The following is an 18,721-nucleotide window of genomic DNA, read 5'->3' on the forward strand; positions in this document are numbered from 1 at the left end:
GTAATTTTTGTGATTTTGGATTGTATTTAAAGTTTAAGATAATTTTGGATTATATTTATCTATTTGAGATTATTTAGATTTGATTTGATTGTATTTAAAATTATCATTTAATGTTTGAGATGAATAATTCATTTAAAGATGTCTTAATTAAGAATCTTAGATTTTTAAAATAAGTTTAAATTTTTGAACTTTAGTTGTATATTAAGAAAAAAAATGAAAAAAATTATTTTTTTTAAGGTGAGCCAACCCGTTTAACCCACCAACCCGTGGTGGGCCAGGCCGGGCTCAATTTTTTTGAGCTCACTGATAAATGAGTCGGGTTGGGTTGCCCCACCAAATGGCTAACCCGTGGTGGGCCGGGCCGAGCCGGGCCGGGTAGCCCGTTTTGACAGCTCTACCTAGAATCACCACTCTACTACTTGAAGTTTTTCTCTAAGTTTTCTTAATAATGATCTTATGAAATTTAAATCTTAAAGAAAATCTTATATACTCTCCCCCTAACAGGTTAACTCGACCTCTACTTAGAACAATTCTTAATAATTGAAAAATCGCAAAAATTCCTAAATTCTAGAGTTTTTCAACATATAAGCAATAAATCACAACATATATTTAAAAAAAAACAATAAATCACAAAATCACAGTGTTATAATTTTAAGGATTTTATAATTCTACATAAATTGTACATGTAATGCTGATAAAAAATAATAAATTTATAATATATATATATATATTTTTTATTTAAAAAAATTAATATTAAATTAAGATTTTTATTTTGATTCTTGAAGCCTTTTATTTCTTTGAGAAGTTATGAAATCTATTAATAAATTATGAAACTCTAACAATTAATAAAGTACATTCGCCATTGTTAATTTTAAAATCAACGGTTAAAATTTATGATAAAATCAAATTCTTTCAAAGTAAAATTCAAAATAATTATGATATTAACCATTAATTTTTTAATCGATTATTATTATTGCACTTTTTCTCTTAAGTGCAATTTTCTCATTTATAAAAAAAATCTAGATCCTTAAGTTGAATATAGTATCTTTTTAGAATGCTTGATAATATATATATATATATATATATATATATATATATATATATATATTAATATGTACACTCCACATACATGTTTATTATATAATCAAAATTTATAATAAGCTATACATATAAATCTTATGTTTAAATATAAAATTTATATTTAACATTTGTATAAATAGTTATTTTTAAATATATAAGTTATATTTATATGTATGATAAATAATTTATATTATAATAAGAAAATAATTTTTTTTTCTAGAATATTAATATTTAATTCATAAATATATGCGATAAATAAACATCTAGATTAAAAAAAAAGTTAAAAGAATCTCTATAAATATTTTTTCAAAAAAAAGTTCTAAAAATAAGATGAAATTCGTATTTAATATATATAATTAACTTTTTATTAAAAATTATTGGAAAAAATTCAAGTCACATATCGACTAGAAATAAGACAATTAAAGAATATATAAGTAAGGAACAATCCTCACCTGATAAACCGATTTTGTAGGGTTGAATTAGGTTCAAACCCACTATTTTAAGATATTCTAGATCATTAAAAAGGGGGCACTTAACATCTATCTACAAATTAATTTGTGTAACTAAACTAATAACTAGCAGTGTAATTTAGATAACGTAATTTTAACCGTAATTTAAATAATAGGTTGAAAGGGGTAAAATCACGATGATTCATCTAATCCACTCCCACATATCAGAAATATATATGAACTACTTGTAGACAAGATTCTTCTTATCACTTTTTTATTATCAGACACAGATAGAGAGACCACAAACCTAACTATCATATACTGAGACACGTAGTCTCTCCTTCACCAATTATGGATGGTGGGTTGTGTGATGTTAATGTCAACCTGAACATTCCCCTAATTCAACACCAAAACCAACAACACTCGCATCAAACAACCCTAGATTCTGGCACCGATTCAACCAATGGTCATGGCACCTCATCTTTCCTCAACACTTGTTTCAATGGTCTTAATGTTTTGTCAGGTATGTGTTCCCCATCGATCTCTTCTTACCTTATTTTGTCGTGCATGCCCTTCGTTTCCATTTGCCCTACCCGATTGGCATATTCTAAGAGTTACCATCATATATATATATGTTAGATTTTTTTTGGTTTGTTGCTTTTTATTTTATCAATATATGCAACGCAGCCAGTATTTATATATTTTTTAATACTATTTAACTTGTCTCCTAGATCCATTTGTCGATTATTTCATTTGAAGCCAAAACCCGAAATTTCCGATGATATTTTTCAGTCCCCATTTACCAGAATAATGTGTGGTACTGGTGAATGAACATAACCTCCTATTATTGATTTATGACTTTTTATTATTTTGTCGTCTGCAACTGTCCACTCAGCCGGGGTAGCTAGCTAGCATAGCAAGCAACTTCTTTAATTTAATTTATTCACTAATCATAGTTTATCAGAAAGATAATAATTTATTACAAGATCTCGAACACTTATAACAGGTCCATAGGAGCATTTGTCAACTTTATTTAATTTAATTATGAAATGGCATCACGAGAAGATTGAAATCCAATCCCGATAGACATAAGTGAGAGAGAAAGTACTGGGCGCAGCCGGAGACTTTCTTGCTATGGTCGCATGCAGACCATAAATTTGAATCCAAATATTATACTGTAGCAGTCCGCTTCTTCTTCTTTTTTTTCTTTTTTTTAATTTTTTTTAAATTTTTTTAAATTTTAAAACCTAACATTAATTTTCCAATTTTACTTTTTGTTGAACAAGTGGGCACATCAACAACCGTAGGTAGAAACAGGAGCGGAATGTTATTCCACCAAGCGTAAAAAGATAAAGAAAAAGTTAACCTTTATTAGATGTGGGGAACGGATATTTGGAGGGGTTTAGGGACCAAGACAGGCACTATGGTCGATTTCGTACCAAAAAATATTCTTTTACTTGTTCGGTTCTATTTTGGCCTGGAACATTTATTAAAAGACAAAAAATGTAATCCCTCTGTTACCTTCCATAGACCATGCTTGGCAGAAGGTCGCGATAAATTCTACACCCATTCATAACTTCTTTTTTTAAACTTTTCCTCATAGATAAGACACGAAGATAGAATATATAGGATAAAAAAGTGATATGTTGAAAAAAATATAGATAGAAAAAAAAATTGTAGTGCATCATGAGTTTACATTCATCTCTCTATATTGGTAAGATATTATCTACTTTACATTTAAATCTGTATTGTCTCGGTCGAAGAGAGCTCGGTAAGAATTCGACCGGGGTCTATCTCAGGCATAGCTAAGCCCTTGCGCCTTTCAGACTTAGGGCTGGAAGGCAAGTGTACTGTCTTGATCGGATACCGACCATTCCCCCTTTCATAGTTCCTGATCCGATAACCTTTGAGCATGGGTTGTCTCGGTCGGCGAACGATTCAACCTCCCAAGTGGATAAGATTAGTTGGACTTGGATCCCACCCTCCACTTGGATGAGCTCGACCAGGGCGAGCTCGGATAGGGAGGGTCGGCCGAGGGGTCATCGGCCAGGATCCGAGTGGACCTAACTTTGGTGCTGATCTGAGAATTAAGGTTAAAAAATCCTTACCCCTTGATCATCAAATATCCCTCGAATATTAACGATTGTGAAATCCCCACATTCACGGGGTCCAAGAAGCCCAACGAGAGGAAAGTATAAAACTTGAAAACCTTAGCGCTAAGGGGCAGATTACACTTTTGAATGCTCTGCCTCTAAGGCTCGACCTAGGAAGAAACCCTAGCTCATCCTTTGGCTGAAACAAAATCTTTATGATTTTGTTTTTGAATATCACTTAAAAGATCTCTAATCAATGAAAATCGTGTATATAAATTCATATTTATCTTCTTATTTGAATGATGTAAGACTTTGATTGTATCTCAACATTAATTGTATAAAAACAAAACTAAATTATGTTATTAACAAATTTAGTTCTCACCTTTGTAAACACAGAATAACATTATGAAGAAATAAAAAATAATAGTAAGGAGTAAAAGAATAACAGTCAAATTTTTACATAAAAAATCCTCTCAATGTGAGCAAGGAAAAACCACCGGATCTAGTTTAATAACAAGTCTCCTATAAAAGAAGGATTACAAATAATTTCTTTTTCAAAAAGATTACTCAAAAAATCTCACTTCTCTCAAATGACTATTTCTCAATTCTTAGTATGATAGAAACAACCCTCTTTTTCTCTAAAAGAGAAATATAATAATTTTCTCATTCTACTTCTCTCTTTCTCCCAAAGAGGATTCAAGAATGGATTTGACAAAATTAACCAAATCACCACTTTACAAGTCTTTCTATTTATGGAAGATGAAAAGATTTTTTATTCATAATTATTTATTTATGACTTTTCATTCGCGACTCTTTATTCATATATTTTCATTTATGACTCTTGATGAAAGAAAATATACATATTATATACATATTTTCCAAATATGAGTAAAGATAGCGTTTCTATTACAAATTAAGTAATTGGCCTTTCTTGGATTCAATTCATTAAAGACATTCTACTGTGATAACTCCACGTAGTCCGGTTAACCATCCTTAACGGATTAGGTATATATGTAAGGAAATGTTTAGATAGGTCTAAAAGTACTATTGTTGCTGATTGATTATAGTTGTTAGCTAGCTAGGTTATTAAATTAATGCAAGTTTCTCCAACTTTTAATCCTTGCAATACTTTGCTTCAAAAATAGACCGAACACTGCCTATTAATTGAGGATTATTGTATAGTACAATGCCTATCGAAAATAGAACCTAAAACTTTTTCCGCAATCACCAAGTATAGAAGAGGTTTATCTAGCTATATCAAATATCGTGTAACTGTTGGGCTCGACATATAATCCTTTAGCTTTTGGAAGGGTTGCTCACATTCATCTCTCCCACTCGATTTTGTTTTTCTTCAACAATTCATACCATGGAAGGGAATTACGAGTTGCATAAGCCATAAATTTATCAAGTTAATATTGTTACTTGTCCTTATAAGATATTGTAGTTCTTCCATGGTTCTAGACTTGTGCTCTTTAATATTAATGCTTTTAAAACTTTTTTAAAGATAGGTGTACCTTGTACCAATAACAATGGACAAACTCTAGATTATGATACTCAAAAAATGTGTTTGATATATGTTAAGGTACAAAATTTAAAAATAAAAAAAAATAGTACAAGACAATTTCTCAGATCACTAGACCACTTTTTATTTTTTTACATTATTTGGTGAATAATGGACAACACAAATAAAACAGTTAAAACTATTATAATATTTTTTTAATATTAATTATCATAATTAATTACTAATATTGTAACGGCCTGCTATGGTTCATACATTTAGTAAAATCGCACTACTAATAGTTAACTACGAGAAATATTAAGATTGTATAACTCATACATACAAGTATAGATAAGAATAAAATAACTAAGTTTTTATATACAAAATATAACATCATATATGTATAATCATCCCAAAAATAATATCAACCTAGTGCCGGTCAAACACAGACAAAATTGTTACCCAAAATGGTAACTCTAACATGAGGACCAAACTCCCTGTCCCATAACGGTCACATCAATCAGCTCCAACCTAACCTTAACCTACTCTCATACACAGTACAATCATCGCAGTCCATCAACATGGAAACAGAAGAGTAAGCTAGAGTTCAATAAACAATCATACAAGTATAGAACAATAATTTATACTACACAATCATCCAACTATCAAGCATGAAGTCAAACACCATACACTTCATCATCATAGAAATCATGCAATAACATGTAACTCATGACATATACCAATGCATATCAATCATCTAATGCATCATCACGCATATATCTAGGAGATCTCCCTAACAGCAAATCACTATAAGTGACATCCTAATCCTACCGAAACCACCCCAACCGTTTTCACGCTCAATGCGCCCGCTCGGTCACAGCTAAACAGGATATAAATCCTCACTGGGTTTACTCGGATGATGTCCCTTACACAATTAATTGGAAGTCTGGTTCCACCGTCAAGTATAGCACAATTGGGTACAGGCTTACCACGACCTTGACATGTATTACCAAGTCACTTGTGAAGTTCGCCCATCGACTATCTGCAAGGAACCACACACCTTCTCTAGTACTTGGTTAAGGGAATAACCCTCGACCTCATACTCCGCTCCAACACTAACTAAGGACTTAGAGGAGAGTCACCCAAACCAGTGGCCTACCTGAGCACCACTTTCACCCAAAACTAGTGGTATATCTAAGCACCACTCTCATTTATATCAGTAGCCTATCCAAGCACCACTCTCAAGAGACTCTATGTGAGCTCTTCCAGTTCAAAAATATTTGTCTCTCCTCAAGTCCTAGGCTAGACTCATGTTATAAGGCATCACATGCAATAATGCATCATACATCATACATGGTCAATCCACCATCATGATCAAAATCATCCTCATATGAACATATACACATGTCATATCATATTTAAACATTCATACATACCATTACCAAGCATACACATGAATCATACACCACCATACATCATATATCATCCATACATGATCAAATCTTCGACTTTAAGCATGCATACATCATTTCAAATCAATCATTCATAAACATATTTACGCCCGGCGCAGCCTAAGCGCGCTCGACCTAATCCCGACCCGAGAGTCCTAAAACTCATCCATGCTCGGCGTCATTGAAACATAGACTCATAGGACTCTCCACGTCTGGCGTGCTCACCCTACACCCGACATCGACCACACAGAGACCTCTAGAGGTCTTCGCACCCGACGTGCTCAACCTACGCCCAGCGCCAACTCAGAAAAAGACCTCAAAAGGGTCTCCTCGCCTGGCGCGCCCATTTTGCGCTCGGTGCCACACCAGAAAACATCATTCAGACCCAAATTTGATATTGCGCTCAACGTGGTTCTCCTCACACCCGGCGCAAACTCATCTAGAGACCCCCCATTTGCAATCACGCTCGGTGCGACTAACCTCGCGCTCTGTGTGATCCAAAAATGGGTGCCTTTGATGAGTACACGCCCAACACCAAGAACTATGCCCGACACAAATTCAAACAACAGCCCAAAAACGTAGAATTTCACCTCCAAACCTGAAAATTAGGGAAACTAACTACATGCAATCCAAGAAACGAAGTATATAGACTCCATACCACAAGAAAACAGACTCTGATTCAACATGCATTCACCAAACGCATCAAAATCATCAAAACTTCAATTTTTCCCCAATACCCCAAAATGAACAATTTTTCTAATCCAACCACGGATTCTCAACATTCATGTATCAATTAAGTTTCTAAACTCACATGCAATCAAACAACAAACATTCTAGCTTCCCTCACTTGAAAATTGGCTCAAAATAGCCAAGAGCTGAGAAGAAGAAGAAGTCTCCTCGAAAGCTTGACTCCCGGACTTCAATCCTCCAAAAGTAAGCTTCCTAGCCTGAATTCCAAGAGAAGACAGAAGAGATTTGTAATCTAGATGAGAAGAGGAATCAAACAGAGAAATTTGGGAGACAAAGGAGCTCACGTTTCCAGAGTCCTTATTTCTAAAACTTCTCTATAAGTTTCTTTGAGAATGAACTTATGAAGTTCTCTTCTCAGAGAAATCCTTATATATTCTTCTTCCTAAAGTCAATTTAACTCTGAAATCTACTCACTACGTTACAAATATTATTATATTAATGGAGACAATAGTTTCAAAGTAGTGGTGTTGACGACAGTAATAATAGTAATGATAAAGATAATAATATTAATAATAATGACAATATTAAAGACATAGTGGTGGATTGGGGAGGCTGAGAAATTTTTTAATCCTACCTCATGACTTTTTTATAAATCAAATGTAGAACAATAATTTTGATCTTGTCTAATACGTGAATTAAACTCACTCAAAAGACTTGTAATATGTTCTTAAAGAAATTTAAACATAGTATAGGTAAATTAATTTAAGTTTTGAGTGCAGCAATTTAAAGTAATTAAAAATAATCAATATTAAAACTCTGATTTCAGTTGATAAAAAAACATAGGGTTATAGTTCACCGATATTTTCAATCACTCTTCTCTTAATTAGGGTTTAAAAGCCATGCACGTCACTTGTTCTGCAAATTTTTTGTTTTAATTTGCAAATTATATATGTATGTCTTGGGTGAGCAACCAACTTAAAATTAATTATGAATTTTTATTTCTTTTATCAAGAGTACAAAATTAATAAATATGAAATTAAAGCTCAACAGGTATCTATGTTACGACATTCGATTATATTATTTGTGTTAAATATTTATTGATACAAAAATTACTATTGAAAATTTAATTAATTATTTTTAATGCTTAATATAAAATTTCTTTATGAAATTTATCATTTTTGTGAGACAAATTTTATTTGCTTCTATTTTTTTTTATAATTTAAAGAAAACAGAGATAGAAGGGCAAGGAAGAAAATTATAGAATAAAATAGGTAATAAAATAAAACTCTAAAATCGCATTAATTTGTTTTGTCTTTGCACGCGGAAGATTAGAGAAAAGTCTTGTACAATATAGCGACGTTTTAGCATTCGTCACTTTGAAACATCGAATGCACTATATGATTATGTTTGAATAAACTTTTTTATAGGTATTTTTAACAAAAATAAAAGAATAAAAAATTAAATTTGTCCTATATTAAAACCAATTTATACATATAAGTTAAAAATAAGTTTTGAAACAAACGAGATTTTCCACACATTAATTTATAAATAAGTTAATTTTAATTGTTAGAAAAAAAAAATATTTTATCCATTTTATATTTTTCAAGAAGTGTTTATAAAAAACTTAATTATCTTTAATAAAATGTCTCTGATCATGACATGACATGGCAAAAATATTCTTACAAGCAAATAAAACCCACAATCACTTGTAAATAAATATTTAAAAGAGTACCAATTTAATAATACAAATGCTTAGAGTCTGGAAATGGAGTGCAGATGGATAGTAAAGAATCTGTATTCATGGATATTAACACTTTAATAATATTAAAAATATCATTAATTATATGTCAAATAATTTGATTTAATTGATTTTTATTATAAATATATGTCATAATTATTTATTTTATTTTAGTACAAATATATATAATAAAATATTTTTAATGTAAATATATCTTTTAAAATTATTTTTTAATTTAATTTTATTTTATTTCTTATTTTTATTAAAAACTTCATATTTTAATAAATATCTAGGAATATTTTTAAATAGTCACAAATATATAAAAAAAAAATTCATAAATACTCATGAGATAAATGTTCACACTAAATAGAGCAGAAGAGTTATTATCCTTCACGAGCACGTAGTTGCCATCTCCAAACACGGCCTTATTAGCGTCGCGTTTTATTTTGCTACAAGTCGGAGTCATATTTGCCTGTAAAGTTCTAACACGTCTCTTTGTTGTTCGACACAATAAAAATGAAAAAAATTCGTGAAAGGGAAATTTTCTCATCTTGTCTTATTCCTACCCGATGAGTCAGCTCAGATATTTTGATTATGACAAAACTCTCTTACTTGTATTCAAAAATACACGTTAAACAATATTAAATTTTTTAAATCATTAAAAAACAAGAGTAAAATTATTGTGTTTATGATAAATATTTTTTAGTTTTTGATTCCTCAACACTGGACTAGAGTTTCTGAACTGTGAAGTTACCAAGAAGTTACTTCTTCAGTAGTTGTAAACATGTTCAAAATAACCTGTTTAAAAGAAGAAGTGACGGGAGACGAAGAGAAGAAGAGAAAAAAGAAAACGGAGAAGAAGAGAAAGACCTAACCAACAATGGAGAAGAAGTGACAAAGAAAAATAAACAAAAAATAAAACTAAGAAGAAGGGAAAGATGAAACAAGAGATGAGAAAAAAGTGGTTTCAGTAGAAAAGAAAGATGAAAAGGTGTCGTTGATTTCGGATATCAACAAATTTTTTTTTTATACCCAAAATCGACCGCATATAACCGCATTCATCACTTTTTTAAACCATTCAAATTCATAACCTTAATTCTACCCATTCGATTTTTTATTTTTTAGTTTCGGATTTCACAAATTTTGGACGGTTGATCACGCCTAACTTGAAGAACAAAATAATATCGGATGAAGGACAAGTGTAATCACGTGGCTCATATTTGACATCGATTGATGCATGTGGTTGAATTGGACAATATCTTAAACGTTTTTGTGACTCCTACATAGTCATGTACGGTAGAAATTAATAGTGTATGTGTATATTTATATGGCCAGTTCCGCTACCACCTTGAACATATCAAACCTTTTAGATTTGCAAACTTCTGCTTACCACAAAAAGAAACGGAAAAAAAATAAACTTTTTTCATCAACCACAAAATCCTTTTTTCTTCAAAATGTCAGAAAAAGTTCCCAACAATTCGTCCTTGAATGTTCCTTTACTACCCGAGTGGAATCACCATGATGAAGAGAAAGCCGTGACTTCTCATCCTTCTACCAAAAATACAGTATCCTTCTTTCGCACCTGTATTAATGGACTTAATGCAATATCAGGTTTCATTACCTACAACTCATGCACTTACTTAACTTATTCAAAGACAACTCTAATTTAATTCAGCTTAATTTATGATTTTTTTTTCTTTCTCATTACCACCTCAACCTCAAGAATCGAGATGTCTTCTGTTAAAACAGATTCTAGTAAGAAGCTATTTTTTAGTGTGTGGCTTTGGTTTGATTTTCAGGTGTTGGGATACTCTCAGTTCCATATGCTCTTGCATCTGGAGGGTGGCTAAGCTTGGCTCTTCTGTTTGCTATTGCCGCTGCAGCATTTTACTCAGGACTTTTGATCAAAAAATGTATGGATAAGAATTCCAACATTAGAAGCTACCCTGATATAGGTGAGCTTGCATTTGGAAAGATAGGGAGGCTAATAGTATCAGTGTCCATGTACACTGAGCTCTACTTAGTTTCAATAGGATTTTTGATTCTAGAAGGTGATAACTTGAGCAACTTGTTCCCTATTGAGGAGGTTCAAATAGGTGGATTTGCAATTGGTGGGAAGCAGTTCTTTGTGATATTGGTTTCCCTTATTATCTTGCCAACAGTTTGGTTGGATAGTTTGAGTCTACTTTCTTATGTATCTGCAAGTGGAGTTTTTGCTTCTATTGTCATCATTCTCTCAATATCATGGACTGCAACATTTGATGGAGTTGGTTTTCATCAAAAGGGAACTCTTCTTAATTGGAATGGAATCCCCACAGCGGTTAGCTTGTATGCTTTTTGCTACTGTGCACATCCAGTCTTTCCCACTTTGTACAATTCCATGACAAACAAACACCACTTCTCTAATGTAAGTGCTTTGAAAATTTTTATATATTATTTTGGATGTGTGTTTCTTTTAATCTTTGGAATTAGCATAGAATAATGAAACGTGGTGGGTTTTATCTTTGATTTGAATTAAATTGATGTAATGATGTTACCCTATTTAAGAAAAAGAGTGGTACCGCTACCCTTTGTTGCTTTATAAACTAAGTCCAAGACATTGTTTGTCTCTAGCTAATAATTATTTTAACATTGCAGGTCCTACTTGTATGCTTTGTGTTAACCACTGCTGGTTATGCATCGATGGCTATAATTGGTTACCTAATGTTTGGCTCACAAGTTGAATCACAAGTGACATTAAACCTGCCACTGAACAAAGTAAGCTCAAAATTGGCAATATATACTACTTTGGTGAATCCCATATCCAAGTTTGCTTTGATGGCAACACCAATTACCAATGCTTTGAAAGACTTTCTTCCGGTTTCATATAAGAATAGAGTGACCAGCATCTTAGTGAGCACTGTGTTGGTAATAAGCACTACCATTGTTGCCCTCGCTGTTCCTTTCTTTGGGTATCTCATGTCCCTGGTTGGAGCGTTTCTAAGTGTCACAGCTTCTATTCTGCTTCCATGCTTGTGTTACTTGAAGATTTCAGGCACTTACAGGAAATTTGGGAGTGAAACGGTGGCCATAGTGGCAATAATAATAGCAGGTATAGCAATGGGAATATCCGGGACTTACACATCTGTCAGGGACATAGTGCAACATTTGTAATGTGGTGGAGTGCTTCATTTTATTCACTATAAAAATATTTGTTCACATTGATGAGAGTGTATATTTCTTGGGAAACAGGTGGTTTTCACGTAAAAAGTAAATGCAATTAGTTTTTGTTTTTACTTTTTTCAAATTTATAAGGATATGCTTTGTCGGCTATAGAACGTGTTTTCAGATCTGAATTAAAAATAATTAATGTTAGCTTTTTAGGCTTTTTTGCATTCAAATATAAGATTATTTTACTAAGGGCATTAGTGTTATTTATATCTAGTTTTAGTGCAGTTGCATTTTGTTCCGGCCACGAGGTGCACTAGGGTTTTTTTCTAGGTCAGACCTCAAAGCCAGAGCATTCAAGAGTGTAATCTGCCTTCTCAACTCTAGGGTTTTTTCTTTTATAGTTTCTTGTTTACTGGCTTATGGGCCCCGAGAATGTAGGGACTTCCTTAACCGTTTTGATCTGGCTAATATTTGGTGAGGGACAGTGGGACCTTGCCCTTGCTATCGGGTAGTCCCTATATGCGAGAGTTGTGTTGGCCCCCGACCGACCATACCCGTACTGAGGGTACAGTCGAGTATTGGCCGAGTTGGTTCTTGTAAGCGGAAGGAATCGGAAATATACCGACCAGGTTAAGTAAAGAAACCAAGTCGAATAATAACCGAACCACTCTTAGAGGGGTGATCGGCGAGAGCTACAGTCGGCCTGACATATCGGCGAGAGCTACAGTCGGCCTGGCATATCGGCGAGAGCTACAGTCGGCCTGACATATCGGCGAGAGCTACAGTCGGCCTGGCATATCGGCGAGAGCTACAGTCGGCCTGGCATATCGACGAGAGCTACAGTCGGCCTGGCATATCGGCGAGAGCTACAGTCGGCCTGACATACGTAGTAGGCAGGTCGGAATCCGACCTGGACCGTACACTAGCCCTCCAGCGCTGAGCCTATAAGGCGGAAGGGCTTTGCTAGACAGGGGGTCGGCTTAGCCATGGCCGACATGTCCCTCGTGGAGGCCCCTAGTCAGATTTCGTCCTGGACCGTACATTAGCCCTCCAGCCTTAAGCGTGCAAGGCGAGAAGGCTTATCCTCAGCCGATACATACAGTCAGATTCTTGTTGAGCACACTTTTATGGCTAAGGCAAGGGATAGACCAAGAAGATTCACTGACTCGTTATCTCAATTCGTGGCTCCTTGGGCTCTAGGAGGGGATGTGAGAAAATTCACCCAGTTAAAAAGCTTCAAATGGAGTAGTCGGTTAACTATCCGACTCAGTCACCTTGGGTCATCGAAATACCGAGTTGAAATTCACCAAAATCAAGTCGCCTAATTTTCGACTATAAATGATGAGAAAATTTTTTTGTTACAATGAAATTCGACAATCCGATCGGCGAAATACGAACTCACAAAATGAGTGGAAAATTTTTCGAGTTAAAATGAATCCAACTAATAGCCCCCATGCCCACCATTCCGAGAGTGAAATAAAAAGATGTTCTTCTAGCTAAGATGTGGCGTTTTTGGCCGAGGTGTGGGACATGATAAGCCTACGGGTCAGACAAATGCCGATCTCCCTAGAATGATTTAGTATTTTGGGTGTTCTCTGATGAGTTTTGCTTCCCCCTAGTTCAAATTTTTACCGATCAATCACGAGTTTGGTCTTCGAGTTATTTATACTCGCCCAGTCAAATTTTTACCGATCAATCACGAGTTTATCTTCGAGTTATTTATACTCGCCCAGTCGGATTTTTACCGACCAATCACGAGTTTGTCTTCAAGTTATTTATACTTGCCTAGTCGGATTTTTAACGATCAATCACGAGTTTGTCTTCGAGTTATTTATACTCGCCCAGTCGGATTTTTACCGATCAATCACGAGTTTGGTCTTCGAGTTATTTATACTCGCCCAGTCAGATTTTTACCGATCAATCATGAGTTTGGTCTTCTGTAACATCCCAAATTTTATTCAATATTAATATTAAAAGGGTTATTTTTTTATGTATGGGATTATTAAAAGTTAAAAAAAAAAATGTGAAAAATATTTTATAATATTATTTTGATGAATAATAATCTTCAATCAGAATTCAAATCAAATCCTAACATGGCCTCTTCTAAGTGCAGTAGCAATGTGAATGCAATTGGCAAAGCAATAATTATGAATGTATAGCAATTGGCAATTATGTGCGTAGGAAATGTGATACGTGGCAAAGCAATTATATAGCAATCATATAGCTTTAGCGTAAGCAATTACGTAAGGGGATAAGATACAATTGTGTAGTAAGTGAGATTTCATTTCCTATAAATAGGCTCCCATTAAGACATGCAGCAACGGGAAAAATTGAAGAGAACGTATGATAATAAAAATCTGATAAGTGTGTATTTCTAGGTAAGGGGAGGAGAACTTTATCTCTTTAAAATTTTATATACTACTATGTTTATTTATTTATGTTATTTTAGTGGGGTGTCCCTAACCTCACTATATTTATATATTTATTCAGTGAGGTGCTTCTAACTTCACTATATTTATATATTTATTCAGTGAGGTGTTCTTAACCTCATTTAACTACTTAACTTTTAATTACAATGTTTATTTATGTTATTGTTATATTTATTCAGTGAGGTGTTCCTAGCCTCATCTAACTACTTAACTTTTAATTATTATGTTTATTTATTTATGTTATTTTTATTATTTAGTGGGGTGTTTCTAACCTCATATATTTGTTTAACCTTTAATTACTATTACTTATTCTATGATTATTCTTATCCATGATAATTATTAATATATTCACATTTTATATTGTTTAATTATTTTATAATAATTGTCATTGTCATTTAATTAATTAGTGCTCTTAATATATTTTATTTAAATTTGTGTTATTTAATTAAAGCTTAAATAATGATAAATTCTTAAATCTATTTTGAGTAATTTTTTATGATTAATATAATTTGTTAAAATGTTTTTGACTCATTTTAAAGATAAATAATACTCTATGGCCATAGACGATAAAGTTTGAATTATTTGTAGCTGGAGGTTTAACCTTGGGGATTTAAATGAGTAAGAAATGAAGGTGAAATATCCTTTTGTTGGTTGCTGTTATAATGATGCTCATTTATCCTGACTAGTCACTACAAGTATAATTCAAATTTTATTGTATCACCAAAAACTAATATTTGATCGGTATATATATTTATATTTAATTTTGTTTATAAATAATTCTGTTTATTCTTTTGAATTATTTTATTTATTGGATATCGTTCTTACTCCTTTCTTTTCTTTGTTTTTTTTTAAATTAAATATATTATAAAATAGATGGATCAACTTGAGATTCCAGATCATTTTGCTGTTGTTGTTATTGCTGTCCTACTTGGAAGGAAATCGGAATATGGAGGCTATTTGATGGATTTGTTATAACTTTACTTGTCAATCATATTATTTTAATTGAAATTTTCTTTCCATTATGAATATAAATATTGTATTGAAAGGGTAAGGAAGAGGAATAATGTGTAAATTAATACGTTATTCTAAATATTTTAGAACGATATGTCATGTATTAAATTCACAAAATAATCTTTTCTTTACTTTCATTTTTATTAAATAAATATATAGATATTGTTAATGATATAATTGCAGAAATATTTTAAAATTTTATAATTTTTATTATATAAATTGGGTATTAGAATTTGGGCGTTACATCTTCGAGTTATTTATACTCGCCCAGTCGGATTTTTACCGATCAATCACGAGTTTGTCTTCGAGTTATTTATACTCGCCCAGTCGGATTTTTACCGATCAATCACGAGTTTGGTCTTCGAGTTATTTATACTCGCCCAGTCAGATTTTTACCGATCAATCGCGAGTTTGTCTTCGAGTTATTTATACTCGCCCAGTCGGATTTTTACCGATCAATCACGAGTTTGTCTTCGAGTTATTTATACTTGCCCAGTCGGATTTTTACCGATCAATCACGAGTTTGTCTTCGAGTTATTTATACTCGCCCAATCGGATTTTTATCGATCAATCACGAGTTTGGTGTCGGATTTTTACCGATCAATCACGAGTTTGGTCTTCGAGTTATTTATACTCGCCCAGTCGGATTTTTACCGATGAATCACGAGTTTGTCTTCGAGTTATTTATACTCGCCCAGTCGGATTTTTACTGATCAATCACGAGTTTGGTCTTCGAGTTATTTATACTCGCCCAGTCGGATTTTTACCGATCAATCACGAGTTTGGTCTTCGAGTTATTTATACTCACCCAGTCGTATTTTTATCGATCAATCACGAGTTTGGTCTTCGAGTTATTTATACTCGCCCAGTCGGATTTTTACCGATCAATCACGAGTTTGGTCTTCGAGTTATTTATACTCGCCCAACCAGATTTTTACCGATCAATCACGAGTTTGGTCTTCGAGTTATTTATACTCGCCCAGCCGGACTTTTGCCGACAATCACGAGTTTGTGGTGCCTTCAAAATAACACATGTTAGAAATCATATAAGATAAATAAGGAATGATGTTTATTAGGATTCAGGAATTATTGGTTTGCGGTGCCTCATTAAAAACCTTCTCAGCAAAAAACCTTTTCACATTTTTATATGGAATAAAAATCTCTTGGGACGACCCCAGCTTCTCGGCTTTCAGCTGCCCTTTTGTTGATTTGTCCCTCCTCCGTCTTGATGTGGCTCAAGGCGAAAGCTCTCACCTCCGACATCGTTTGACAACTCGCTTTCTCTAGCGCGATGTCGAAAGCTCCAGACCTTAAGCCCTTCTGGAACGCGATGGCTGCCATCCTTTCATCCAAGGACGCTATCCTCAAGGCGACCTCATTGAACCTTTGCAGAAAGTCCTTCAATGACTCCTCCCGCTGCTGTTTGAGATCGAACAAGTCCGACGTGATCGATGGTTTCTTCTTGTTAGCGGCGAACTGTGTCATGAAGAGCCGACTAAAGACATCAAAGTCGGTGATTGATCGGTCAGGGAGACCACTAAACCAATCCAGTGCTGCTTTTTTGAGTGTACCCATGAATAGTTTGCAGCGGACTTCCATACTTCCTCCACAAATCAACATTTGAGCGCGAAAATTCGTCAAGTGCTGACTGGGATCCTGATTTCCATCAAAAGGTTCGACTTGGGGAATCCGATGATCCCTCGGGATGGTCTCGGCCTCTATGGCCTCCGAAAAAGGTCAAAAATCCCTGGGGACTTCCATCATGACATCTTCCTCCACCGTCCTGGCGTTGGTCGTTATCATAGCTTGCATCTCGTCCGCCCGCCTCCTAATCTCCTCGTTTTCTCGTTGAATAGCCTCCTTTCTCTCCCTGGATCGCGCATTCTCCTCCCTCAATTCGTTGATCAATGCCATCATCTCCTCCATGGTAGGGTGTTGTGAGTCGTTGTTGGATGTGCCGCCTCTCGCCATGGTAAAGTGCGGGTTCTCCTGTGTTACTTGGGGCGTATGAAAAGTTTCACCGTAGCCCCACGGTGGGCGCCAAAGTGTTCCGGCCACAAGGTGCACTAGGGTTTTTTCCTAGGTCAGACCTCAAAGCCAGAGCATTCAAGAGTGTAATCTGCCTTCTCAACCCTAGGGTTTTTTCTTTTATAGTTTCTTGTTTACTGGCTTTATGGGCCCCGAGAATGTAGGGATTTCCTTAACCTTTTTGATCTGGCTAATATTTGGTGAGGGACAGTGGGACCTTGCCCTTGCTATCGGGTAGTCCCTGTATGCGAGAGTTGTGTTGGCCCCCGACCGACCATACCCGTACTGAGGGTACAGTCGGGTATTGGCCGAGTTGGTTCTTGTAAGCGGAAGGAATCGAAAATATACCGACCAGGTTAAGTAGAGAAACCAAGTCGAATAATAACCGAACCACTCTTAGAGGGGTGATCGGCGAGAGCTACAGTCGGCCTGACATATCCGCGAGAGCTACAATCGGCCTGGCATATCGGCGAGAGCTACAGTCGGCCTGACATACGTAGTAGGCAGGTTAGAATCCGACCTGGACCGTACACTAGCCCTCCAGCGCTGAGCCTATAAGGCGGAAGGGCTTTGCTAGACAGGGGGTCGGCTTAGCCATGGTCGACATGTCCCTCGTGGAGGCCCCTAGTCGGATTTCGTCCTGGACCGTACACATTTTAATGTAATACTTTAACTTGATGTTATTTATTTAATTTAATTAAATTTTATTATTTTATTCACACTTGGTGGACCGTGGTAGCTAGTGTTTAGGTGATATTATTTATGTTTTATCCTTTTTCTTCTTTATTAGAAGTTTCAAATCACTTGATAAGGAGAGACATGATTGAAAAGAGAATTTTTTTTAATGTGTATAATAGAGAGTGAGGACCCTTTCACATATCGCACGAAAAGCTACGCCCAACTTTATAAATTTTTGTAGTACTTCCACTTATTTAATGAATATAAAAAAAAGGATAAATTCTACCTTTCTTTTCTTAATCTGTAATTTTTTATTTGAATTATATAATTTTGGTTCTTCAATATTAAAAATTTGTAACTTTAGTTCAACTGTCAAATCTATATATACACGTATTTGACTAGTTATATTTAGAAAAGTTGTTCAGC

At 34.4% G+C, this 18,721-nt stretch overlaps 2 protein-coding genes across 3 annotated transcripts; one reads left to right on the forward strand and one right to left on the reverse strand.

Moving 5' to 3' along the window:
- Window positions 1-1,800: 1,800 nt before the first annotated feature.
- LOC109802266 (amino acid transporter AVT1I) lies at window positions 1,801-12,274 on the forward strand. Of its 2 annotated transcripts, none has more exons than XM_020363561.3 (3): window positions 1,801-2,052; window positions 10,799-11,406; window positions 11,637-12,274. In XM_020363561.3, exons 1-3 carry the CDS (start codon window positions 1,881-1,883, stop codon window positions 12,150-12,152), a joined length of 1,296 nt encoding a protein of 431 aa, XP_020219150.1. In that variant the 5' UTR covers window positions 1,801-1,880; the 3' UTR covers window positions 12,153-12,274. The 2 variants fall into 2 exon arrangements, with proteins under 2 accessions (XP_020219150.1, XP_020219151.1); XM_020363562.3 differs by lacking the exon at window positions 1,801-2,052 and adding an exon at window positions 10,308-10,610.
- A 4,458-nt stretch (window positions 12,275-16,732) lies between these two features.
- LOC145957525 (uncharacterized) lies at window positions 16,733-17,188 on the reverse strand. The gene has a single exon (XM_083073798.1). It carries the CDS (start codon window positions 17,186-17,188, stop codon window positions 16,733-16,735), a length of 456 nt encoding a protein of 151 aa, XP_082929924.1.
- Between the last annotated feature and the right edge of the window lie 1,533 nt (window positions 17,189-18,721).

This window comes from Cajanus cajan, chromosome 4 (genome assembly GCF_000230855.2).
Source record: "Cajanus cajan strain Asha chromosome 4, NIPB_CcT2T_4, whole genome shotgun sequence".
Classification (NCBI taxonomy): Eukaryota; Viridiplantae; Streptophyta; class Magnoliopsida; order Fabales; family Fabaceae; genus Cajanus; species Cajanus cajan.